The following is a 27,694-nucleotide window of genomic DNA, read 5'->3' as shown; positions in this document are numbered from 1 at the left end:
AACAGCGCTGCCGCAGTTGCCCGCCGCGCAAACATCCCGGTGGGGAGAGGGGACACCCGCCTGCCCCGGGGGGGCTCAGCCCCGGGGGAGCGCATCCCCGGCCCCGGGCGAGGGCTGCCTGTCGGCCGGGGCGCGGCGGCGGCCTCGCAGCGCAGAGCTGTTGACATCGCAAAAGCCGCTGCCCCGAGCTGGCACAGTCGCCAGCCGCTTTGGCAGAGAAGCAAAGGGGCGCGGCCTCCGGCCTTGGGAAAGTTGTGTCCCCGCCGGTCACGTACCGCCGTCCCGGTGTCCGGTGCCCCGGCCGGCAGCGGGCACCGCCACTCGCCTGCACCCTGCCCCAGCGGGGATCTTTTCTCCAGCGCCTGCCCGGTGCTGGCCTCTTGTATTCGGGACGGCTGCCCTGGGTTTCCCTCCACAAGCACTTTCCCACCACCTGCAATTGTCTTCTTGGTGGGAGAAGCAGGACTTGCCTGTTTGTCGGAGACGGAGGGAGCCAGGTCAGAGCTGTCTCTCCTGCCTTTGGAGGTCTGTGACAACTGGCATTATCATCTGTGCATACGGACATGCGGCGCGCAGAGGAGGACCAGCGTGCTCGGAGCATGGGCCGCTGGCTGCGCTGCTGCTGTCGGTGCACACAGCGGGTCTGACATGTTCAGATTGGCAGTGCTGATGTCAAATCTGCTAGTAATGCTTTCAGCGTTGAAAATAGCTGCTTGTGAGAAATGTGCATCTTGTTTTCTCTGTTCCCTTGCTTTGGAAGCCTCAAAAGGGCAAACGTTAAGTGAAAGGCCAAACTAAATGCTAATGTACATGAGGAAACATCATAGTATGACTTTGTAGTCCTGTCTGGTGGTGTGAGGAGCTTTAATTGTATGCTGAAGGCATGGCGCAATGCTGTCATGTGAGGACAAATTAGGGAAGCCACACACATTTCAATTTCTTAGCTGTTTCCAAACGTGCAGGCACCTCCACTTCAGCTTTGGTGCATAGATGGGACATTGCAAGATGGCACCGGTGTCAGTAAGTTAAAAGAGCAGCTAGTGTGCTTGAAACTTGTGACCCTCATTGCAGGCTGGGTGGCATGATTTGAAGCTTTCCCAGTGCTGAGTCCCCTTTGCACCCCCATAATTTAATGTTACCAAGAAGCTGGTTGTGGGGTGGGTAAGATTTTCACGGGCTGCTAGGAGTGCATGTGTGTGTGAATTGCTTTTTTCTTCCCTGGTCAGTTCTTTTTTCTTCCCCTGATGTATCTCCAGATGATCTTTGTGAGGGCAAAAGCCTTCTCCTGAGGTGCTTTGCCCCACAGAGGTAGCTGTGCTGTGAAGAAGTGCAGGCAGCCTTGTCTCTTCCCAAACCCTTTGCTTTTTCGGAGACTCACCAGCTCCGCGTGTGCACTGCTACAGGTGCTTTGTTGTAAGGGAGACAAGTGCCGTTTGGGAGGGGAGGGAGGAGGGCACGCTGCGGCCTGCCGCCAGCCCATCTTTCCCTCTCACAGGGCTCCGGTGGTGGGGTGCAGTGCGGTGACAGCTCCTACTGCCGATGCTCTGCTGGGGTGTCCTTGCTGGCCCTCTTCTGTGAGAAGTCCTGGGTGCATGCCCCATTGGCACTCCTGTGATGGATGGAGCGGGACCCATGGCCAAGGGCACCCCAGGGCCTCTTCTTCCCGCCAGGATCAAGGCACAGCCACAGCACTAAATGCTGCTCTGTGTTCAGATTGAAATGCAAAATCTACCTTTGCTATTTCACTTCTCTTTGGTAATTCAGTGGCAGGCAGCTTTCTTTCAGATCTCAAAACAGAAGCAAGTAGGCAGACGGGAAGCTCCTTGTAAACTAATCAAGCGGCTTCTCCTGTGGGATAAAGGGGGAAGGATGGAGCAGGGTGGAAGAATGTGTTATTTTTCTTCCTGAACACCTGGCAGGTGCTCCAAAACGACACTGCTTGGCTTGTAACATTAGTGGTTTGCAAGAAACTGTAGCAGTGCAGAGTGTAACGTTGAACTTATTCTTACTTTGGGTTGCAACTTCACTTCCATTTATTTTGCACTTCTGTGTGTGAGTGCAAAAGAGCGAGAGAAGGCAAACACTCACACCATCTCCGAAGGGGACATCTGTGTTCATTTCAGTGGCCATATGTGAATCTTGTGTAAATCTACATAAAGCTGTACAGGTTGGAGGGCAGAAAATATATAATGGCATCCTTAGCGTCGATCCCCTTCTCCCATGTAAAATTCATTACAAAATTCAGCACACAGAATTTATTAACTTCAGAGATGCTGGGAGTAGCAGTGGCAGGCAGCGTGTGTTCGTTAGGGATGAAGAGCAGCCACACAAGAAGATGGAGAGGTCAGTGGCCATGTAGAGGGTGAGTCTCACTGGTGACAGTGGAAATGACAAGTAGAAAAGGGTGGAAGGTGCTGCTCTGGGGTAGGGTGCTCAGTCCCCAAGAGGGACCTCCGGGTCCTTCTTCAGCGATCCCTTTTCTTCATGGGAAACATGGACAAAGACTGCTGGCAAAGACATCTTCAGTGTGCACATATTCTGAGCTGAATGAGAGTGAAATTTAGGGAGCTGCTGCCCAGGCTAGAGAAATGTGGGGTTTGTTTCTTTTTCCTGATAAAGAATTGGGACAGGAGAGTTGTAGCTGTTGAGCTGCTCTGCTTGACTTTTTCCGCTGTGAGAAAAGGTCAGGGTGGAAGGGAGAGAACAGGCTCTTCTGTGTGGAAAAAAACCCAACCTTCTTAAATGTCTAAGTTTGTGGGGGGGGGGGAAGAAAGCATGTTCTGAACAATAAGATACATAGTAGGAGTTGGCACAGTTTTAATGACTTTTGGAAGTGCACAGTAGTGCTGTATTGCTGTGTGAGGTTTTGTATTTGGCACTTGGTATCTCTGTGCACATATGAATGGCTGCATACATCATTTTGGTTTTGTCCAGTGTGAAATTGAGCATTAGGCATGTGAGCTTGCAGCACTTTTTTTTATAAAAGCAGCACTGTGTGACTTACATAAATATATTTAATGAAGATGTAGGAGGAAGTCTCCTCGGCTTTTTTCCCCTATTGGTTTACAGTATGTGAAAATACAACCCTCTCTCCAGTCTCACTGGGAGTTTTTCTTATAAACAAGTTGAAATAAGTACTAATTCAGTACACTAAGTTTTCTGTAAAATTGGTTATTTCTCATTATATATATCTTACAGTAATGCCTGGATGCTTATAAATATAATTAGAGCCCCGTAGCCTAAGCCATTTGCACAAGTAGCAGGGAATAATACCTCCTTGAAGAAAGACCTTGTGCTTTAGATAAAGAAAATGGACAGAGAGTGAGAAGGGTTATGATGAGATGACTTGGCCAAGGCCCTGCGGCAGGTGAGTGAGTGGCAGAGGTTGAAATAAAATCTGGGTCCCGGGCTCCAGACCAGCTGCTGACCCTTGGTAGAGGCACTTCTTCCCACTTCTCATCCTAGAGTGACCTCTATGGAGTTTTCCTGCTCCTACACACAAAAAAAAGAGTTCGTAGGGTAAATATGTACCACTGTTTCCATAATGAAATATTTTTTTCCTGACTTTTATGAGGCAGATTAAGATGAGGCAGACTTGGCCGTATTACTGCTGGACTCTGTATAGTGCCAGTACAGCTCCTTGAATCTCAACTGGAAATGTATTAAAGTTGTTTTCTGCAGCAGTGTGTAGGAGACGTGCAAGACATCTAAAGCTTTCTTACGATCATTTTCGTAGTGGGGTGAATCTGTTTTACAATGTCTCACAAGCCCAATTAAAGCATCTTCTTTTAAATAGGAAATCTACCATTAACTTTACAAGGTGGGAATTTGGCCCCTATTATTAATAAAAGCTTATCTATTCTGTAAGTGAAACTGGAAAATGCAGGGAATGAAATACTTGGCTTGATCAATAAATGAAGAACATGTCCTTAGAGTTGAACATTGAACTGATCATTTTTTATTGCTAAAGATAAATGGGTCAGCTAATTTCCTGATACGTATGAGTAGCTCTCCAAGCAGTGTCTAGCTGTCTGGTTGCTGGGTACTGAAGATTTGAATAGGAAAAATATGTATTTTAAATTCATCAATGTATTTGTTATGGTTTGTGTGATGTTCTTTGTTAAAAGCATCAATTTGAGATTATTGCTTGCAGGAAAAAACTTAGAGGGTATTTTACACGGCTTTTGTGTTGAGAGGAAAAATATTTTTTCTAGAGTAATTATACTTGCTGGAAATAGAAAGATCTGTAATGTTGTGTATATATAATCTGTTGAATCTGCTTTCCATCTCAGTTACCAGACAGGACAACCTGTATGATTTTGAGTTGGAAAGAGAGCCCAGCACAACAGCTGCTCTGAAACTCAGTTTTAAGACTGTTGGGGTCTCTTACTTTGTAATTAAGTTAGCTTGAAGTTTGCACGTTCCTATGCTCATTTCACTATGCAAAAAGGGGAGGAATGTTTTAGTCCATGAGTTACTGTAACATTCTTCATTTATTCATTATTATTTAGACACTTGAAACCCACTTAAAAGGGGCTGAGATGTGCAATGTTGTAACTTTCAGGTGCTTCCTTTTTAAATAAAAATGCTAACAACGTATGTTAAAATGTGCTGTATTTTTTCACTGTCCATTTTTGATCTGCTATCAGTATATTCAGTATTTTAAAGGAATCAGTAACTTTAGTTTGTCCAGAGTTGCAGTTTTCACTACCCAGAGCTACCGGACAGTTTGATTGCCCACATTGTAACACTCCACCTAACATGGAAGGGGTGAAAAAAATGATTGAGATTATATTGTAGAGTGCACTTTTTTTTTTTGGGAGGGGGGAGGGCCGGCAACAGTGTGTAATCGTTGCATTTTCTTATACTGCTCTCATCAATTTTATTAAAAACCACCAATGAAGATGGAGTGTTCGTGATCCCTGGGCCTGCGAAGATGACAGTCATTACTTTGCAGGCTTCAGTAAGGCAGAAGTCCCCAACTTTCTCCAGTGGCTTTATCAAAGCTCTGCAGATGTCCCAAAAAACAAGGCTCCAAGGACGGGATGTACTAGTTCAAATGCTTCCTTTCCTTGCTCCCCTCAAAACTGTTTTGATCTTAAATTAAGTTTTTGCGGAGGTGAAGTCATACTCTATTTTCTAATGAAAAGCAGATGAGTGACATTAAAAAAAAAAGGAAGAAAGAAAGGAAAAAGCTGAAGATAGTCAAAGGATTGAATGAACAAAACGCTGTGGAAGACTTAAAACAACTCAGCAGTTTAAGCCACTGAGGAATGCATGTTGCGTATTCACTGCAAAATACTTGCACTGTCAACATCTAAAACGAAAGCTTAGTTTTAAAGAGGACCTTTTTGGGTTGTGTTTCCCCTTGGTTAACAGAACATTTATGCTGATTCTGGTGTTTTATAGAGAGATTAACGAAAAAACCCCACCCTAGTAGTTGTTTGAGAAAGGTCTCTGGAATAATTTGAACAATACAAATTAACATCTGCTTCAAAAAGATCTGGCAATGAAATGCTACCGAGGGCAGAAAAAATCTGCTGTTGAACACGCTTGTTTTTATTCTTCTGTGGGTGGGTTGATATTTATTTTTGGCAGTTTAACTGAGCTGTTATCACGATTCGTACATCTGTTTGTTTGCATCTTTGCTGTTAATTATTGTGTGACACTAAAGTTTGTGTAGTTACTCACTGTTTATAGTTTTTAGGCTTGATAGTAAACATTGTGTGGTGAGCTTCTGTGAAATACTGCTTCCACTTGGAGAAAAAATTCTCAAAAAGCTTGTGCTTAGTTTGAGGGGTTTTTATTTTGGACATGTTTCATTGTGGTATGATTTAAGGCAATTAATAATAAGCATGATATTATGTCAGTAATTTACAGTGTTGAACATTTGTCCGGACAGCTGCATGGGAAGGATCAAATCTTACTTCCCTAAAATAATATTCAATCAATTTTTGTTTGAGAACTTCTTTACGATTGTCTCTTGAATTTTCTTTGGCAATAATCTCATTTTCTGACAGTTTTTTCTGTGACAGCTTCTCTATCCTTGTCTTAATTGCAAAAACTTTCATGGCAATGTTGCCTCTCCCACAGAGCAAATATAGATAGCTTATTTGGCATTGGTTTTGTCTAGCTCGAGATGCTAATTGAAAGTGTGGTTTCACATTATCTCACAGATGTCCAAAGTCCCCACACCAGGGCAATCCTTGGTTCGCAGGTGTCACTCAATCACTGATCCCTCTTTCTAGTCATTAAACTTTAAGAGGTCCTGTGGGTCTGGATAACAAACAAAAGTAAAACTGGCTCAATGCCTGTGAAACTGCAAGAGATGGTTTCCGCTGTAAAATAACATCGGGCCTTCTTTACTTCTCTGCCAGTCATATTACTCATAGAAAACATGATAGAAAAAAACCATAAAATTAATCATAAATCCATCCAGATTGCATTTTATGAGACTTTAAAAAAAAAAATTATTTTAATCTTTCCCACATTTCATACTGAAACCTCCCCGATGCCACATGATAAATAGATGGGGGGGCAGGCAGTCTGCACCCACGCAGTTTGAAGTTTGGAGAGCCAGGGGGTTCAGGCGACACAGGTTGTCCCCCTTCCAAGGAAAGTACATGGAAGTGGTTTTGCAGGTGGATTTCTGAGTCATCCTGGTGGCTCTGGCTGCTGAAAATGCCTCTGACACCTCTTTGTACCTGCCAGACCCACCCGGGTGCAGGCAGAGGCCATGGCACCTGGGGCCAGGAGCCCAGCTGGAAAAGACTTAAGCATTAGAGATGGTAAAAACATCATGGGGTGCTCAGCAAACTGCAGGCAGCAGTTTTCTTGGTGCTCAGGTTGCTGAATATTGAAATTTGTTTGGAAGAACAGTTTACCATCAATCTACAAAGCTGTCAGTCTTAGGAGCTGTCAAGCTGTGATCCTTTCTGCTTCTCCTGGGTGCTTCTTCCTTAGCTAAGATGGGATTTGGAAACATAAAAGGAAAATGAAATAGGTTCCTGAAATAGATGGCATTAAATATATTCAGAATCGGTTTTGAAAAATGACGCATTAGGGCTGGTTATATTATCACCACAATTTTTCCTACTAAGGTTGTTTCAGTCATAAATATTATGCAGCAGTTGGCATACTTTCCTCACTGAGGTCTTGGCACTGCAAATTCATGAGTATCTTGTTACAGCTCAGTGCACAGATATCTCTGAACCATAGAAAAGCACACTTTTCTTCCGATTAGATCTTCACATAGGGATATGAATGCTGTTAGAAGAATATTACCATCAAAATAACTAAGATCTTTTGGATATGCAGAAGAAAATTCCCTCCTATAAAGTTGCCCTTTGGATAACTAGAATCGGGACTTTGAACTTCTGAATGATTTGAAACACAGTTACCCAAGTCACAACCTCTCCCTTCATGGTCACCCCTTTTAGCTGCAGTCTATCGGTGGTGTTTCGCAGCCGCTGAGCGTAAATGAACTTTCCAGGGTAAGCAGCAGGTTTCATTGGTGGCGTCACTGTCTTTGGCATCTGTTGCTTTTGTGGCCAAGCCTTGCTTTAGACAGCATTCTCCAATAGTGCAATTATTGCTTGCTTTTTTCAGTATTTAGTTAACCCTGTTTGGGTTGTCGTGGGCTCGGTTTTAGTTGCATGATTCCTTGTTGCTGGTATAGCTGATAAGGCAGTGATAAGCGTGTCGCCTGTCAAATAACCTGTTTGTGTTTAAATCATTAAAACTGTCTCAGTGGCAGGATCTGTACATGTTGATATACCCGTAAATGTTCGAATACTTCTTTCATATAGGAGCTAGAGTGAGGGCTTTCTGTAAAGGAATTAGCCAGAGTTTGTGTATGTATGTTGCCGAGCACGGTTTGCTTACCAGAACCATGTTAATCTCTCTATTTGGGGTGCTATTCTATTTCTGATTATTTCTAGAAAATAAAGTCTAGCTGTGTGGTAGATAAAAAACCCAAAACAAACAAAGCAATGACAACAACAAAAAACACCCCGAAAATTCCCCCCAAAACATCCAAATAAAACTAAAAACCAACTTGAAATGAAGAATGTTACTTTTTATTGCTTTTGAAATATTGTGGTTTCAGCAAGTTCCTGTTTTTTTACGCTGTTGATCGATACCCCTTTGCTTTGATTTCAGGCTGAGGAATCCTGTAAATGCAATGGCTGGAAGAACCCCAACCCGCCGCCCACGCCCCCCCGGGCCGAGCTGCAGCAGGCGGTTGTCAGCCTCGCTGAGCCCTGCCGCAGCTGCAGCCACGCGCTGGGTAAGCTTTTGCCTTTCTCCTGCAGTCCACGGGCTTATACACAGGAGCTTCCACTCTTGCGAGGCGGAAGTCAAGATGCCCTGCCAAGACCTAGAAATGGGGGTTACGATTGGACATAAATATCAATTAACTTAGACAAAAATATGTCAGAAATATCCTAAAATGAGTTTTGAAGAAATTGAACTAAGGTACAACTTCTAACCACCCAGATATCTCAAACTGTTAAAAAGCAAAGCCACTTTTAAGCTACCCATAACAATTTTAATACTTTGTGTAACATATGCATTAACCTCACATTGTTTTATCTGTCAGCTGCCTTAGTTACAAAGTGAATGACTCTCTCCTGTAGGTTGTGTTATGTTTTCTTACTATAGAATAAACTATAAAATATTCTTGAACATTGCTAAAGCAGGTACTCTTACCTACAAAAAGAACTGTGTCTTTTCCGTGTCAAGGAAGATAATACTGGGGTTGTACAGCTTAGCATTGTCTAAGTTATTGTGCAGACAGCTTGCATATCTTGGAAGCAACTGCTCAAAATCCACTGTTAAATACTGTTGTGGGGTTTTGTTTGGCGTTGGTTTTTTTTTTTAGACTAATAATAAATAATGATTTGTTACCCACGTAGCCTGAAAAAGAGTGGTGAATCACTGTATTTTTTTTTTAAGAATTTGTGCTTATCAAAATAAAAGATGATGTCTTTTTCTGTATACATTAGCAAATATTGAATAAAAATTGAGCTAAAATAAAATTCAGAACTAATTGAAAAGAAGCAATTGCTATTTAATTTTTGTTGATGTGCAAAACCTAGGACAGTGAAATAAGAAAAAGGAAATCTAAAACCTTCACAATGGATCATTTATTTTTTTACTTTTGAAAATAATACGGTACTTTGTGTGGAAATATGTTTTTTTTTTTTTTTAATTGGGATTTATTTCTATTTCTGCTCTCTCTTCTTTTTATGCTCTCATTACGTTTGATCTCTTTCTGGGCTTTTCAGCAGACTTCTTTCCTTTCCTGATATCCCAAATATCTGGGTTTGCTTGCATGAGAAGATTAACAAATGCATAGTATCACAGAAAGTTCGGTCGCTTTAGCCAAGTTAGTTTCAACCTTTCATCACGCAGCTTCTCTGTGCTGCTTTTCATTTTGCAGCAAGGTAGCTTGTGTTACCTGTCCCCTTCATTCCTGGCCTTTGAAGAAAGGGTTTTTTTTTGGGTGGGTTTTTTTTTTTTAAATCTCATGAGATGTTGTGTCTGTCAGTGCCCTGTTCTTCAGCAGAATTTGTGGATTGCTATGTATTTTGTAGAAAACCTCAGCTCTCCTAAAGGCTGAGACTGTTTTTGATTTATCAAAAAATCTTATATTGCTCATTAGCTAGGGAACCAGGGAAAACCAGTACACCAGTACCAGTGAAATGTACCTTATGGAACAAACCTTATTTTTATTTATTGCTGTTTTTAGAAAAGGTAAAGTTTCTTATTCTGCCTGCTGCAGCTAATGAGAGTGATGTTTCATTTGAAATAACTGAAATGAGTTGCTGTCTGCTTCCTCATGCTGCTGGCAAAAATACATCTTTCAGTGGTGTTTTCCAAGATAATTTTCCTATTCATCTCCTCTAAATGTTCCTTCTGAATGCCTTTAAAACCAGACTGACCACAAGGTGTGCAGGCTTCAGATTATCATCTGCGCTGCATTTTCTCTTCCTCGGAGAGCCGTTGAAATAGCGATGTAGAAATTCCTGTACTGGTTAAAGCCATACCTGATGTAAAATGTAGGATGTTCAGGTTTTTTGCCTTTTTTTTATTTATTATTTTCTTCCAAAGGTAATCCTAGACTTTAGTCTTGCGTGAGACGTCTCTTTTTGGGGATATGGTTCGATCTTCAAGCCAGTGCAGTTTTTGTTGCATAAATCTGTTTGGTGGTGTGTATTAGCTTATCGAGCTTATTTCTGTCTACTTACCTACAACTTATATTCTTCTATTTGTGGCTCAGCCCCACAGCTTGGCTCTGTACTGGGCTTTTAATGAATATTTATTTTATTTGGGTGATGTTTTGGGTCACTACCACAACTCTGTGAAGTGGTGACTGAATTGTGTGCTGGGAGAATTCACGTTCCACCAGCCTCAAGACCAGGTGTTACATAGTCAGAGGCTCTTTTATTTTTTATATTTAATTGGTTTCTCCTGTGTTACAGAGTGCATTTTCCTGTTGGTAAACATTTTCGGTCTTGAGTCTAATGCACTTTTAAAACTCAATAATTAATGTTTTAGTACACTATGTACACACTCAGGCTCTCTTTTTTTTCCCAGCACTGTCGTCAGTTCCTGCTGTGCACCTTCATATAGCGTATTTGGGTATTTCTTGGTTTGCCTGTCCTATATACACTACTAGTGTTTTTATGTACACACTGATTTTGAGATAGACTGTGGCCACATTCCTTCTGAGTCTGTTTTCTAACTGCTCGTAATTGATATGCTCAAGTGCTTGCTTATTGAAGTTGCACAACTAAAATAATTAACTTGCTATTTTTCAGGTCTTCATATTATTGCATTGGCCTTGCTCTTTCTGCTTGCTTTCTTCTTCCGTATGCTGTAGCAAGCTATAGTTGTGATTTTTTTTTTTTTTTTAAATTTATTATTTTGCAAACATAACAGCGGCTGAGGAAGGATGTACCAGTTGGGCAATGCAGATGAGAGGGACTGTGTAAGTCTAGTCAAGAGTAACTCAGTATTTGATGTCACTGTACTAAAGCTTTGATTTTAATAAAACATTTATTAACGGCCACAAGAATTTGGGAATGGGCTATGAACACGCGAAGAAAGACAGTTTGTTGGACTGATGTACAAACATTGGTGACTCTATAGTATAGTAAATACATGCTGGTAATACGCTTATATTACTTTTAGATTCACCGTATGGGTAATAATTCTCTAGTTTAATGAAACGTTTAAATATGGCCACTAAGTAGTTAAGGCAACTTCCAGTATTGTTATGGAAACTGTGTGGAAATGGCTTCTTATGCTGTTGTTTTATTAATTTGTTTGTTGAATGCAGGGTTTCTTTAGTATGTTATCAATTTCTAATGCAATGCTCATCTAGGAGGGAATTTATTACTTTTACAAGATCATAACAGACAGCTGGGAATATTAAACCTTCATATCTGGCTCAAGGACAGAAATGAAATAGTTTTATTCTGCCCAGAATGCTGAATATTTGTCCTTAAAGAAAGTCCAAGATGACCATCCCCCTTTCAGTTCTGAGCATATTCTCATGTCATACCAAACTTTCCAAAACAAACCATCTTCGCCGGGTGACCAATAAAGATGATAGTTTTCAAGTCAAGTGTTATTTCTCCCCAGTTCCTCTCCCCGTAAGGAATCAGATTTGTGCTGAAAATTTCTTACCAGTCCTAATCACATTGGCATATCTAAGATAATATAATAATTATCCAAGAAGTAAATATTGATACAAGTTATTAAAAGATATAAAAACTAATATGCCCAACCTTCTAAATAATTTTCCTTTTCTTGTAGAGGATATTTTCTTGTCCTTTCAGAGGAAAGGATATGCATACCATGTACATTGGCCTGGAGTCAGCGAAGATCATTGCTTTTTGTAATGCAAATATCTTCTTTCTGGGAATTGACTTTGTGTTTTAAATTGCCTTCTCTCTTCCTGGGGCCAGTTGTTCAAACCAGCTTGAAATGAATGTCCCGCTTCACCTGTACAACCTCAAGCTTTTGAAGATTACAAATGTGGAACTGTATTTGCCTTTGGAGATGACAAAAGGGAGTTTGTCACTTGGAAATTATGACAGGTTGAAAGATGCTTTTTAGTAAACTTCTGAACAAATGAGCATGTACAATCTGCAAAAGCTTTGTTAATATAGCGTGCACAAAGCATAGTTTGACTTTACATGTTATGAAAGTATGAGACTTAGCCAGTAATGTCCAGTTTAAAACAAAAAGCCTATTTATGGAGCTTATTATTTGGTTTTTTTTTTTTTTTTTTTTTTAAATCTTCATGGAATAAGGTGCTACTTGTATCAACAACTGGATTACCTGATTTATGGGAATTATGGATTTATTTTCTTTAGTCAAGAAACTTTGTCTTAAAAGCATAGCTCTTGGACAAAAATATATGTAGTTATTTATATATTGCGACATATTAATACAGACGGGACTTGTGTGGTCTGTTTTAAGTGTTAACAGGCACTGTGATTCCAACTAGCCATTGTTCCTCTGCTGTGGGAATTACGACCCCTGGACTACCTCTACAAATTGCTCCGATGTGACATATATTTCAGTTACCTCTGATAAGACCTTCTGTTTAAATAGGTTATTACAGAATCAGTGCCTTTACTGTTAAGGCTTCGTTTGAGATATACTTGTGCTATCTGTTCTCTCAGTAGGATTTTTACAGGTTTGAATTTTTATTTCGTTTAGCTACTCATGTTTCTCACCTGGAGAATGTGTCTGAAGAAGAAATGAATAGGCTCCTGGGGATTGTATTGGATGTGGAGTATCTGTTCACCTGTGTCCACAAAGAAGAAGATGCAGACACCAAGCAAGTTTATTTCTACCTGTTCAAAGTAAGCTGAACTTGTGTTCAGGTTTTTCACTCTCTCACACATAAGGCGATTTCACTGCCCCTCATGCATGTCCTGACTTTATCTGGTGAGGCTTTTTTTCTCTAGTGTGGTGCTTTAGTGGCTAACTATGGGCTAGATGTGTTACTTGCAATGTACCGTATCTTACTCCAAAAGTTATCCAGATGATTCAGGAGCTGACCCTGAGTCCCGTCTATAAACTGTGCAACCTGCGAGTCTTACCCTCTTCACTTACACATCGGGAAAAGTCAGTTGACGTAAATGCTACCTTAGCTGCCTACGTTTGCTCAGAGAAGCCTCTTGTATGCATTTCACAGAAGGTGAATTCACAGTGAAGTTTAGTAGCTATAAATTTAGATGACTAAACAAGCAGATACATTAGCCAGATTTTCAACACCGCTTTGCAGTGTATTGTGCACCTGTGACTTCCATTGACCCTATGTATGCAAATATGCTAACTTTAAAAAAATTGTATATTTTTAACAGCTTTTGAGGAAGTGCATTTTACAGATGGGAAAACCTGTAGTAGAAGGATCTTTGGAAAGTCCCCCATTTGAGAAACCTAGCATTGAACAGGTAAACAGTCAACTCATGGGTTTGGTTAGTGTTGGAGTTTTTGATTTTTTGGGGTTTTTTGGGTTTTGTTTGTTTTGGTGGTTTTTTTTTTCTTTTTTTTTTTTTGTAAACTTAGGCATTGGTTTTGAAAACATAGCATTTTAGGCAGTTTGCAGATGTTTCTGTGTATTACTTAGGACAAAGTAGGGGACTGTAGGAGACTTCTGTTGCTGCTTCTCCTTTAGTGTTGGTACAATAGTTACATTATTTGACTTCTCTCATCATTCATCTTATGCTTTAATGAAACTGACTTTTTTGTGATTTTAGGGAATGAACTTAAAATACTACTTTTATGTGTGGCAGTTCTAATCTTCCTTTGTTTCAAGTGATGAAAAATGCTGTTGAAGTTTTGAAATCCAATATCAAAATGACACTTGTCTTCTGTAAATCGATGAAAATATTGCAATCCAATTCAGTGAGATCATAGCCTTCTCCTTCAAAGGGTACACAACAAAAAACAAAGCCGAAACCAAAGAATAACTGAGGCTTTTGTAACTCTCAGTAGATAAAGAACACATGACAAATTCAGATTTTGTTTAAGCAAGCTCCTGAGAATGCACTTTTGGCACACAAGTGGGCCTATTAGCTTCAGTGAGACTATGCAGAAGCTCATACCTCTCTGCAAGAGGAGCTCAATGTTTTCCCATCAGCGGATGAATGGATGCTCTATTGTTAAACACGATATTTTAAATGTGAAGACTGTTATGTGTAGTAATTATTTCCTTGCAACTCTCACTTCTTATAATTTAGGAAAATCAAAACACTTTATTGCTGAATTTCTGGGAAGTCTTCACCTTAAGTTCTCCTTTAGTTTGAGTATAAACAAAGAATAAGTGTATATACTCCTAGTCCTTAAAATACACTATTAAAAAGGTTTTGTACAATATAATTTTTTGTCACATTCTTCATACTGTTCAATTTGCTTAAGAAAATAAAGCGTAGAGATGAAAGGGTAATTCTTCTTACATTTTATTTTGAAATAATTTTCCCCTAAAATAGACCGATATTTTCAATTCTGTTTTTAGCAGTTCAGCAACGCAGTCCCACAAAATTATTTGCTAAGCGGCAGTATTATAATTGATTTATAATATATATGTATTGCAGCACTTTTAGTCACACATTTTAACTATTTTCAGTGGGTTTTTTTAAAGTGGACAGTATACAAAGTGCAATGAGGGGACATACTTGTGAAATACTGGCACTTCTTGAAGAAGTGATATGATGTGTAGACACAAACTTAACTAGAAGTCCACAAGCCCTAGTCTACTATTGAAAAGTAGCTGGAGAGGTTTATAGGTGATACTTGATTTACAGAGGAAATAAATGATGCAGCATGGTTATCAGCAAAATTGTGCATATGTGAGCACATAGAAGAAAGCCTACTGAATCTTTCTCTGTTCCCTGACAAAGTTTTTTACTTTGAGAAGCAAGGAAAAATAAAGAATTTTCCTTCTCTCCCTCTAAGTCAGCTGCTAGAGTTGGGTAGAATAAAAACATCAGGATGTACCTGCTGCTATGTACAGGGGAACCAGCCCGTGGCAGCTACATGAGTAGCTCAGCAAGGAGTTCATGGTCTTCGGTATTTGTTTTCTTTCCCATGTAATGCAAGTTCTAGGTTAATAAACATAAAGTGAGGAATGTTCAAGGACACTCCTACAAAAATTGTGACTAAATAATTAAACATAATTTTCTTCTGTTTTAAGGGTGTGAATAATTTTGTGCAGTACAAATTTAGCCACTTACCCTCAAAGGAAAGGCAAACAATAGTGGAACTGGCTAAAATGTTTCTGAACCGCATTAACTACTGGCACCTGGAGACACCTTCTCAGCGAAGACTAAGATCACCCAATGATGATATTGCGGGGTATAAGGTGAATTATACCAGGTAACGCTGCTTTTGCTTGTTACAAGTCTTGTTTACAAATATGACATGTATATACTTCAGGAATACACCAGTACCTGTACGCCATAGGTGCACCTTGTGAATTTTTGCAGTCGTGGAGATGAAAACCTGACAGTTTTAGTGAGATTATATCAGAGTTTCACATGCATCCTTGTGTTTTGAGAGGTGTGCTTTATCAGCCAAGAACAGGGAGTAGAGGTCGTAAACATCTGTATCTAACAATGCTTTTGCATGTCTTGTATTTGCAAAGTTGCTTTTAGTCTTCTTAAGGTATGAGCCTCATGTAAGATCCTTATTTTATGTACTAAAATTCAGACAAGTTGTTATTCAAAAAAAAAAGAGAAGATAACATTAGGCATTGCAAAGCATCACAGTTTGAAACCAAATCATGGAAGATTTGAAAAATTAAAATAATTTTGTAAGTGCTTGAATGCTAAATGGTGAATAGATACTATTACGTTCCTTAGAATCATAGAATCATAGAATCATTAAGGTTGGAAAAGACCTCTAAGATCATCGAGTCCAACCATCAACCCAACAGTACCATGCCCACAACACCATGTCCCTAAGCGCCTCATCTACACGTCTTTTAAATACTTCCAGGGATGGTGACTCAACCCCTTCCCTTGGCAGCCTGTTCCAATGCTTGACAACCCTTTCCGTAAAGAAGTTTTTCGTAATGTCCAATCTAAATCTCCCCTGGCACAACTTAAGGCCATTTCCTCTCGTCCTATCGCTAGTTACTTGGGAGAAGAGACCAACACCCACCTCACTACAACCTCCTTTCAGGTAGTTGTAGAGCGCAATGAGGTCTCCCCTCAGCCTCCTCTTCTCCAGGCTAAACAGTCCCAGTTCCCTCAGCTGCTCCTCATAAGACTTGTGTTCTCCAGACCCTTCACCAGCTTCATTACCCTTCTCTGGACATGCTCCAGCACCTCAATGTCCTTCTTGTAGTGAGGGGCCCAAAAGTGAACACAGGATTCGAGGTGCAGCCTCACCAGTGCCGAGTACAGGGGCACGATCACCTCCCTAGTCCTGCTGGCCACACTATTTCTGATACAGGCCAGGATGCTATTGGCCTTCTTGGCCACCTGGGCACACTGCCGGCTCATGTTCAGCCGGCTGTCAACCAGCACCCCCAGGTCCTTTTCCTCTGGGCAGCTTTCCAGCCCCTCTTCCCCAAGCCTGTAGCGTTGCCTGGGGTTGTTGTGGCCCAAGTGCAGGACCCGGCACTTGGCCGTGTTGAACCTCATACAGTTGGCCTCGGCCCATGGATCCAGCCTGTCCAGGTCCCTCTGCAGAGCCTTCCTACCCTCGAGCAGATCAACACTCCCGCCCAGCTTGGTGTCGTCTGCAAACTTACTGAGGGAGCACTCGATCCCCTCGTCCAGATCGTTGATAAAGATATTGAACAGGACCGGCCCCAGTACTGAGCCCTGGGGAACACCGCTCGTGACCGGCCGCCAACTGGATTTAACTCCGTTCACCACAACTCTCTGGGCTTGGCCATCCAGCCAGTTTTTTACCCAGCGAAGAGTGCACCTGTCTAAGCCGTGAGCCGCCAGCTTCTCTAGGAGAATGTCGTGGGAGACAGTGTCAAAGGCTTTACTGAAGTCCAGGTAGACCACATCCACAGCCTTTCCCTCATCCACTAGGCGGGTCACCTGGTCATAGAAGGAGATCAGGTTGGTCAAGCAGGACCTGCCTTCCATGAACCCGTGCTGGCTGGGCCTGATCCCCTAGTTGTCCCAATAAAATCGTCCTTAAAATAATAGTTGTTGTCCTTAAAATAATAGTTCTTGTTATGACCTTTTAATACGTTGTCAGAATTCAAAGGAGTAATTTAGCCAACTGTGGAAGGAAGAGCTAGGCTAAAAAGCCGGGTCTCTCTTAATTTTGCTTTTCTCGTAACAATAGTGCCAACGCACAGAGACAGCAGTTAAGGCTCCTGCCGGCGCAGGCAGCAGTTAACGTGCGGTCTGTGGAGGCAGGCAGGAGCTAGCTAACGTCTCTCTCTGCACACCTGTTCCCAGGAACGGCCAGGGACATTTTTCCTGGCTGAGGATGAGCGCTGCCTTCTGCCCGCTTTTCTGGTGGCCTTTCCTCTGAGAAACAGCTCTGTGAAAGAGAACAGCAAATCCTGGTGTGAGTTGAGACTGGCTGGTGGTACAGCAGACTGTGCTGTCTGTGTCTGACCGGGATGCTCTCAGATGACCTGTCACCTCAAATGACTACCTGGCGTAAAGGACAGTTACTGATAATCCATGGGGCTCCTAAGACCATGTTTGGTGTGTCTTTGCCCTCCGTTCATTTGTGATAAAGATGTCAGATAGCTAGGGTTGGTTGGAGTCAACTTTTATTAGGAATCAATAGCTAGCATTGGCTCTGGGTGGTGACTTTTATTATTAATCATTTTGTCACTTGCTGTTTCTCAAACCTTCCTGCCTGCAGTCCCTAAGGCTCCCTCCGACCCAAAGTGCCGACTCTTTCTGTCTGATCTAACCTGCCAGCGTCAGCTTCTCCCCTCCGCGGCGTTGGAGGCACTGCTCGGGGTACTGAGGAAGCCCCTGTGCGCCACGGGTGCACCTCATGAATTCTTGCGGTCACTGACTTCATTTGAAAACCTGATTATTTGAGTGAAACTATATCAGAGTTTCACACTCATCCTTGTGTTTTGAGAGGTGCGCTTTATCAGCCAAGAACAGGGAGTAGAGGTCTGTAAACATCTGTACCTGACAACTCTTTTGCAACTCCTGTCTTTGCAAAGATTAAGACACGAGAGTTTGGGAGAGCATTTTGAGACAGGCTGTACTTTGGGTCTGGATGAGCAAACCAGTGCAGGATCCAGCACAGTCTGTTTGCATCCAATTCTTAATTTTTTTTTTTTTCCTAATTGTTGGAGCTTTCATAATGGTCGGGGTCTGATTCTGTTAAAGCTACAGATACCATTGACTATTCACTTACATGCAGATAATGAAATCTTGTTTATAAAATTAACAGATATCGTGACCTACATAGTCAGTGTACTCCTGATCTACCTCTTCAGTACCACGATCCCTTTCCCAAGAAGATTAACATGACATGCTGTATTTTCATATGTACTTTTTAATGCAAAACTCTGTACAGAGGGAGTTACTGGTGAATGAAAGAGTACCGAGTCATGGTGTAATGGGAAGAAGCCAGCTGGTGGGAGAGCAGGGTGGGAGTCCAGGCGGGTTGGTGTGGAGATAGTTAGAAGTGTCACCCCTTCTGCGTCTATGTGGGGAAATGCAGAAGTTTAAAGAGGGGAAAATGGGCCAGGCTAAGGGTCTTTGGAGTTGCAGGCAGGAGACGTGGGAGGCTGAATGAATGAGCTGTGGAGAGAATCCCTGACATCAACATGAATTTTATGTGATCTGTGATTACTGTCTGGAACAAGAGCACTTTGCGGAAACTAGACTGCAGAGAAAAAGAATATATGAAGACTTAAAAGTACTTGGTTGTCATTTCTTTAAAAAACTGGGCTATATAAATGCTGCTTAACTCTGTCCAGACTTGATGTGGAACTGATTTATATGGTCATATAGCTCTCAGCTGTGTTATAAATGATGTGGGTAGTGGTTTTATTGCATTAATTCATATGTTAGATGGTTATAATTATCTGGCTTTTTTCCCCTTTACAGGTGGCTTTGTTATTGCAATGTCCCTCAGTTCTGTGACAGTCTACCTCGGTATGAAACCACCCAGGTTTTCGGTAGGACATTGCTTCGCTCCGTTTTTACTGTAATGAGACGGCAACTGCTGGAGCAGGCCAGGCAAGAAAAAGACAAGCTTCCTCAAGAGAAACGAACACTAATCCTCACCCACTTTCCAAAGTAAGGGATCACAATGTGCCTGCATTCAAGGTTAACCAGTAGTATGCAACTTTGGCATGGAAACGGAAAAATTACCTGCAGCTTAAAATCATTTCTCCTTTTATTCAGTAACAAGTAGATACTGCAGCTTTCTTTTCTGCTATAGCTTGAACCAGTGTATTTTATGTACACAACTGCTTGTTTTGCTTTGTCCTAGGGCATTACTTTATAAAAAGGATTATTCATCTTGCTGGGGGATTGTGCTTATTGGCTATTAGCAGGTATTGTTGGTCACTTACTTTCTTTTTCTGTAGTCCTTGAAAGCAACATAGGTCCAGATCTCCAAAAACATGCTCGCTTCTGCTTTTGTGATGGAGCAGTAAAAAAGGGAGTGTTGTACTGGAGTTTTTGTACACCTAAGAATTTCAGTTTAATTCAACATTGTAATAGGGAACAAAGTAGTCATCCCACCCCCAGAAGAAAAGTGTTCATTTGACAAAGAAGAGAGTAGTTAGTATAAAGCTGCATCAGTGAATGCTAAACTCATGAATTTCATATTGACTACGTGTTCCAGTACTGGAATATGGATGACAATCTCTCACAATTAAAGAATAATAATTACATATTGGGGTATGTGGGAGAATGACTTGTCTCGAAACATGTTCAACTTTGACAGTCTTTAATTTCAAACTGGTGGTTTGAACCAAATCTTACTGGTGGTTAAGGGTGGTGGTGGTGACGGGATCATTCATTGTATGCTTCCTGCTAAAACAGTGTATCACTTGAAAAATATCCTTATTTTGTGAGGGTGGCTCGGCTCTCTAGCCCATATTTTAAAAGTATGTCCCTCCTAACAACAAAGAAACTGAACCTACAGGAAAGGTGGTGGCACTGATGCTGTGCAGGCTGCTCTCTGGGGCTAGAGTGGGTTAGTGCTCGGGGGAATGAAAAACAACGTGAGCTTTCCAAAGCTGGGTAGAGCCAGGATTTGTTGCTCTTACTGTTATTAATAGTGCCTTTTACCACTTTGAAAAGCGTAAACTGTCTCTGGGGTAGACTGTTATGGATACAGGAATGTTTGAGTATATCTGGGAATAGGGTTATGATCTGGCCCTGAAATAGGTATAAAAAAGGATTTAACACCGCACTGATAGAAGGAGCAGATTTGCGGAGGAAGGAGGTGTGCAGATGTCCCTATGTTTCCACTGCCTTTTACAGCCTAGAAAAGTAATTTGAAAAGCATTATTATTCACTGCAGTTCCTCTTAATATTCTGCTGGGGAAAAAAAGAAAGACAGCACTGTTTGCTGATGATCTGTGGGAAATATGAATAGCGTTTTAAATCTTTCACGGGCTGTACTTGTCTGAAGCATTTATCTCTCTGCTGGTGTCACGCAGCGTGAACCCTGCGGAGGAGCTGCCGCTCAGAGCACGGAGCCGGTGCCGGGTTTAAGTGCAGGGCTGCCGGCTGCCCTGGCCGCTCCCTCCGGGGCAAAGGGAGCACCCACAGGTTATGTCTCTGTGTACCTGGGAAATAGTTACCAAGGGGTCTGGACGCAGTCTCTGTGCTGCCTGTAAAGGTAGCCTTTGCGAAATTTGTGCTTTTGCTCCACCACAGATGGTCAAATAGCTGTTACAAACTTTTTAGCCATTATCAGCTGTATAGATAGCAGGAAACACCGCACGTTGCGGTGCTTAGGTATAAATGTCCTATATGTAAAATACAAGAGTAGGACTTGATCCTGAAAATCCTTATCCTGTTCAAGAAAGTCTTACTCAACAGTCCCGTTGGTTTCCACTGGACAGTTTCTATGCATGTAGATGACTCAAGACAGTAAAAATGTGCCGTGTCAGCTTCTGGTCTGAAAACCCTTTTGTGCAACATAGGATAAGCAGCTATCTTGCTTCTGAGAGGGAACTGATCTATTAGCCCTGTGAAGGCAGGCATGCTGGATAGTCTGATCTGTGGAATTTCTCTCACATATAATAATATTAAGAGAGGTTTAAAATCACGCTGTTTCTGTAAATGTACAAAAGTAGGATTAAAACTACTGTTACACAAGCACAAACATGCAATTAAATGTTACAGTAGCACGCTTAAAGGAATGAAAATATCTTCCTAAGAACATTGTTAATAACTAACACTGGGATTTTATAAATCTGTAAGAGGCAGAAAGCAAGTGCATCTGCAAAACACCAGTTTATCAAAATAGACATATTTTGTCATCATTGTATAACATGAGTACCTCGGCATCTGTCAACTCATAGTTTTCTTATTAGTGCACAGTTTTGTTCTGTAAAAGTAGTTGGTAACTGTTTTCTTTCTGCATTTGCAAATAAGATAAATATTGCTTATAATCAAAGATAAATTTTCATAGGTGAAAACACTCTACTGAATTAAGATACTTAATGTCTACTCTGGCTTGTGATTTTGTGTGTGTGTGTTTGGTTTTTTTTAAAGAAGGAATTGGCCAACAGCATTTTCTTACTGAATCATTAAATATTTTTTAAATTAAAAAAAGTTGCAAATGCTTATTCTGAAAAAGAGCCTGTTTTGAATGATCCTATTAAGTTAATATTTCACCTGGTTTTGTGCCTAGGTTTCTGTCGATGCTGGAAGAAGAAGTGTACAGCCAGAATTCTCCCATTTGGGATCAGGATTTCATGGTGTCTAGTTCCCGAACTGGCCAGCTGGGAATCCAGACAGGTAATTTGTGATGGGTTAGGGAGCACCTGAATACAAAGATAAAACTGTACAAGTGATGAATTCCAAGGAACGAGACTTAGATATGCAGTTTTATAAATAGCAGGCTATACCAAAATCAGTCTGCCTCGAGTAAGCCCAGGTGTCTGACTCTCTGGTGCTTCCTCATATAAAGATCCCATTTTGATGATGAAATCCAGCTAATTGAAGGTGCCAGTGGAGCAGGCTGGGTGCTGAGGCAAATTGCCTGAGTGTTCAAGCGGCACAAGTGCACTCAACGTGGGCAAGTGACAATGGTCAGTGGGTAAATGGCCACGGTGGGTCACCTGCTGGACAGTGGTCCCCTCGCATGAGGACCCACGCCAGTCCTCCGACACCCTAGCAGCAGGGATGTAGGGACCTAGCAGTAGGGAATTAGGGACTTTCCACATCAGATGTCCCAGTGCCTTTGCACACATACTTTTGATTTTCTTGTTTTTATATAGCTTTTCCTTGCTTTGTTTCTTATTCATGTGCCTCATTGACTGTTCTGCAGCTTTATACTCTTTTCCTCAGTTAGGGTACTGAGGTGTAAGTCATCCCTAAAATTGCAGGGAGACATTGATGATGGTTTTCTTTCACTTTCCCCTTCTTCTCTTCCTTTCTGCTCAAAAGTATTTAAAATCCATTTATGCAACTCAGGGGCTGACTTCAATTTTCAGTATTTTAGGAAGCGAAGACTGGACGTATTTAATTCAATATTTTGTGACAATTCAGTATTTTGAAACAATTCTTGAATGTCAGTTGACGAAACCATCATGTCAGCACTTTATCTGATAGTGAATTTCCTACAGTAGTAGGGAAATTCCACTGTGACAGATACAGGCTTTTTTTGTGAGAAATTCCTGGTCTGTACCATGAACTGGTGAATTATGCCTTAGGCGCAATTTCATTGCAACTCTAAAATCATGTTGCTCTCAGAGTTCATTCTATCATGTACATTTCTGCAGTGCTTCATTTTAATGTGCACCTCCTAAACACTGAATTCTTGGCATGAATATGGCACAAAAGAGCTGTTTCTGCTGATGACGCCAGGATAAAGGCATGCAAAGAGAAAGACTGCAGGTGTCCAGACTATGAGCTGTCACCTCAACCCCCCACCTGCCTGCCAAAAGTTCTGACACAAATGAAAACTGGATGATTTGGGATGAGTGTTTTTGTTTTTTTTTTTTTAAATATTAGAGAGAGAGATATTAGTCTGTGGCTTTTTAAAATAATAGTTTCATCCTCTTAAGTGGTGCAACAACTTCTCCATTTATTGACTTTGATTTGTCCAACCAGTCTTTGAACACTGTTAAAGTGGACAGCTGAAGCTGAATGATGAGATTTTGCTTTTCAATAGACTCTTACAAAAAGCCTTTTCATGAGGCTGAACTCCAGCAGCCTTGGCAGGTATATGAAGGAAGTTCGTTTTCTTAGCTTGTGCTCAGCACTGCAGAATAATAAAGCCTGATATTTGCAATGAAGTAAACCTAACTCTGGAATCCAGCAGTAATACAGTCCCTCCTTAGGTAGAAGTTTAGAAAAATATGTTGAGATAAAGCTCTAATGTCTCTGCTTGCAAACTGGTGGCATTACTCTGTCACACAACGTTAGCTGTTGCTTGGCGGGTGGTGGATGTGAAGTTGGGTCCCCCATTGTGACAGTCCTTCAGTCACCACTGTAATGGGTTCCATGTCCTGATTTTTTTGTGTTTGTCTTTTATGCCATTGCAGTTATCAGTCCTCCTCCTGTTGCAAGATCTGTTTCATATAGTGCAAGTCCTTCATCTCTGGAGCAACCCAACAGTGGGAATATGAGTCCTGCTTGCAAAGTTTCTTCTGCCCTTGACTCAAACCTAGGTAACGAAGAGGGACACTTGCTTTTGGGCTTCTGTCGATGTTATCAGTAGTTACAATATATGGTGACCATTGCCTTCACTCTGCAGTAGTGACCTTGAGGTGTTTTTGCTAAAAGACATGCACACACATATTTTTTTCTCCACTATGGTAATGTTTAACTAGCAGAAATGGCAACTGTATTTGAAAAAAAAAATTGGTTTGTTTAAATTCAATTAAAATGGGGAAGGGTCTGCTGGTGTCAGAGATTGTTGAAAAACACTTTATTTGGAGTACATGTATTATGAGCCATGAAAAAATGTTTTGTTTAAGTAAAGACAGAGTCGAAGGGGCCATTGCCTATTTTTTTTTTTTAATCTTTCAAGGTATTGAAATTGCATACATTTGAGCAATAAAGAAAAGCACAAACACACCAACCAGGTTAAATTTTAAACCTGAATGAGGTCAGGTTAAAAAAAGAAGTTTTTGGGAAAAAAAGTTGTTGAATGCATAAATTCTCCTAATAAATCCTTTCTCAAACACCTCAGGATTAATGAGCCTGTCAAGAGAGTTTGTAGGTCAGGGAGATGATCACGAGCTCATGTAAAGTAATTCCTCAAGGAAGTAGAAAAAGCTAAATGAATTCTCAGCCTCGGTGTTCGCTACAGAGGAACTTAAGGCGGCTCCTAAACTGCAGCTTTCTTTGAGGGACAAGTTGGGAAATGGTCTTAAAAGTGGGAATGAGTAGGAGACTTTTTTTTTATTACAGATCAGCAAAATGAGTAGTAAGTAGTCACTGGAAGAATTATATTTTTTTGAGAGTGTGAAAAGATATATGGAATTGACAAACTAATTGTTAAGTTGTGCAGTTGAGCTGTCATTGGAATTGCCCTCAGCACTACAGAATTGAAACACACAGATGCAAAACTAAAGGGGTTCTAAGAGAATTCAGGAAGCTGTCAATTGTAAGTCTCCTATTTCAGGCAATTAGAAGAAACAATAATAAACTGATTAAGAACGGAATGAATAAATGTGTGGGTAATGTGATGTGTGGAAATTCAGCATGCCTTTTCTAGAACTCACGAATTGTACCTATCTGTGAAGGAAGTGGTGAGCATTTGGAAAGGGTTTTGTATACCTGGATTTCCAGAAAGCTTTTGACAAATTGCTTCAAAAAATTCTGTTTTAAAACAAGAAATTAATCCCTTGGGAAATAAGAAGGAAGGTCCATTCACATATGAATAACTGTTTAAAAAGTAAGAAAGAAAGAATAGGAATAAATCATTTCCACAATGAAGGGAGGTTAACAATAAAATTCTGTTGTTAAGAAAACAATTGTACTGCTTGAAAGTCTGAAAAGGGGAATGAACGGTTTGATCCTCATATATTTACAGCACTACAGATGTGGAGAAACAATCTGTAAGGTATATGTAAAATAGTGGGCACAGTGGGCCCTAAACTACCTGGTTGTTTCAGAAATAAGATCTTAAAACTATTGTGGATTTTCCTTAGGGGGGGAAAAAAACCCAACCCAACCCAAACCAAACCAAACCAACTTACCTCACTGCTAAGTGCTGATCACAAAGGCAAAATTCTGCATCCTGGCTCTGACAATGACCAGTAGCAGATCTTTAGGGAAAGAATACAGGGACAAGGTAACCATGGAGTGATATTCCTGTTTGTATGCTTTCCTAGTATTTGGCAGTTTGCTGCTTGGATAAATCTTGAGCTAGCAGCTGGCTCTATCAGTATTATTGTACCCACTAGTCCTTGGTGGACTTTTCTTTCATGAATTTGTTTAACTAGTTGCTTTTGCTATATTACATGTTGGTCCGCAGTTAGTAGGGCAGTTAATAATTAACATGGTATATTTTGATTTGGAAACTTCATATGGATTTTCTAAGTCAAACATGTATGACGTGTCAGACTGTACATGCTGCTTGGTTTACTAAAAGGATAGAAGAAATCTATAATGGATACTTAATTCCAGTGAATCCCAAAATGGGATTTCATGTTATCCGAAAAGTATGCACTATAATTTGTATATTGAGCACTGACCTTCCAAGACAGCAGCATAGAGATTCACTGCAGAGGATGCTGAAGCAAAAAGAAAAGCAAATAGTTTCACTGTGAATTTACAGAGGTGTAGGAGAAGGAGAGGTATATTCATCCTGCTTCACAAAGACAAAATTGCAGCAGTGATAAGTATTGTTCGGATTGCATTTCTTTCTCTTTCTCCATTTCTATAGGTATTACAAAAAAAATTCCCAAACTTGGCATACAAATTAAAGAATGTAACAGAAGTGCTGGACTTCACAGTGCTAGTCTGTGACAGTTTGGTTGTTCTAATTTGTCTTGGCTTTGTTTTATAGGGGAAAAGAGAAAAAATAATGAACCCTATTCTCTGGAGGATTCAAAAAGACCAAGGGTTGTAGGAGATATTCCTATTGAGTTAATCAATGAAGTAATGTCAACAATTACAGATCCTGCAGCAATGCTCGGGCCGGAGGTGAGAAATATATAGACCTGGTCTGTTTGCAAATGGTCTGTTTTCAATAAATGTTCCACATGGATAAAGTATGATAAGCTATGAGTCCACAAAACTTACCATGCTGTCAGTAAGAAAAATAGAGACTTTCAAAGAGTATGATCAGGTGAGCAAAAAATATTGAAGAAATGCATCATTAACATGAAGAATAGTTCTACAATGTTTTTAATGCATTGTGTGCTGTTTGCAAAGAGACTTGGAAACTAGTGATAGTAAAAAAGTAGATCCCAGGTTATTTTGCAGGGTACTTTTGTTACAGAACAGTTCCAGAGTATGCTTTTTATTGTTAATCATAGATGTAGCTCATAAGACAAGGTAAATGGGGTTCAAATATTGCAGCAGAATGAAAGATTGAAAGTTAAAACCTCTGTTTAGTGCAGAAGGGCTGATCTAAACAGTTATTTGCTCTGTCTTCCACAGTTGCTCTTTTTTTCTGCTGGAAGAGAAAAACAAACAGAATTGCAGAATTGTGCCATGTACAGAATTGCACACTTTTTTTTTTTTGGCTGGCTTTTCCTCCTTCTGTTCCCTTTGCCAGGCTATGTTTTGCCAGCAGCTCTTGTTTGCCAAGGTTTAGCTAGAGACTGCTGAAGATTTGGAACCACCTACATTTCTTACTCAAACTATATACTGTGACTGATGGCTCTGCATATTACAAATGCCGTGCCAGTCTGGCTGTTGGGGCTGGCAGTGACTAGAAACCCAGCAGCCAAACTTTGCTCTAAAAAGTAAACAGTATGTGCATGCAGAGATGTTTTGGCATTGTAAAATGATCTTGAAAAAAAAAGTTAAATAAATTGTCTGTATTAATTTCATCTCCATTCAAATATATGGATGCAATTACCAGATATGTAACAGCAAAATCAGTAGAAATTAAAATGTTCTTTTTAGGCTCTTACGGTAGTGGCATAGATAGTGGAAAGCACTACTAAAATGAAAAAATATGACTTTGCCTGCTCTGCCATTAAAATATGTGATTTGCAGTATGCGTAGGCTAATCCACTACTTTTGTTCAAGCTGGCTAGACTAAAGAAAATATGAAGACTTAGAGGCAACTGGATGAGTGCTGTCCCTCGAGAGATTTTGGAACTTGGCGAGTCATAACCATCGCTGTTGTTACCTAATCTTTACCAAAAGAACTTTGAATAAGCCTTTGTACACTGTAGTGTAGACTTCTATCCAGCTTATTTGATGGTGTCACTTCTGCTAAAAAAAGTAATCATTGGCAGCTCTATTTTTTGTAAAAAGATGCTTGGAAAATAGAGAGGGTTTCATTTGTTTGTTCGTTAAGACTGTTCCATCAGAGGATGTGAAATCTCCAAAATGTGATTTTGTTC

The 27,694-nt window shown here is 40.7% G+C and overlaps 1 protein-coding gene across 8 annotated transcripts in view; it reads left to right on the top strand.

Moving 5' to 3' along the window:
- The window catches only part of KAT2B (lysine acetyltransferase 2B), a 47,055-nt gene that overhangs the window by 607 nt on the left and 18,754 nt on the right, over positions 1–27,694 (top strand). For 7 of the 8 annotated variants that reach the window (XR_012672632.1, XR_012672633.1, XR_012672634.1 and 4 more), the window contains exons 2-9: positions 8,161–8,287; positions 12,736–12,881; positions 13,386–13,475; positions 15,218–15,399; positions 19,080–19,271; positions 21,850–21,956; positions 23,708–23,833; positions 26,182–26,318. Coding sequence is in view for 5 of the 8 variants with exons in the window: in XM_075143427.1 (XP_074999528.1) it covers positions 8,161–8,287; positions 12,736–12,881; positions 13,386–13,475; positions 15,218–15,399; positions 19,080–19,271; positions 21,850–21,956; positions 23,708–23,833; positions 26,182–26,318 (1,107 nt within the window). In the remaining 3 variants the exon portion in view is untranslated. The remainder of the gene's footprint in view (positions 1–8,160; positions 8,288–12,735; positions 12,882–13,385; positions 13,476–15,217; positions 15,400–19,079; positions 19,272–21,849; positions 21,957–23,707; positions 23,834–26,181; positions 26,319–27,694) is intronic. The other variant, XM_075143424.1, reaches the window with a different exon arrangement.

The sequence above is a fragment of the Calonectris borealis genome, chromosome 2 (assembly GCF_964195595.1).
Source record: "Calonectris borealis chromosome 2, bCalBor7.hap1.2, whole genome shotgun sequence".
NCBI lineage: Eukaryota > Metazoa > Chordata > Aves > Procellariiformes > Procellariidae > Calonectris > Calonectris borealis.
The sequence above is the reverse complement of the archived record's forward strand: the minus strand, read 5'-3'. Positions and strand labels throughout refer to the sequence as shown.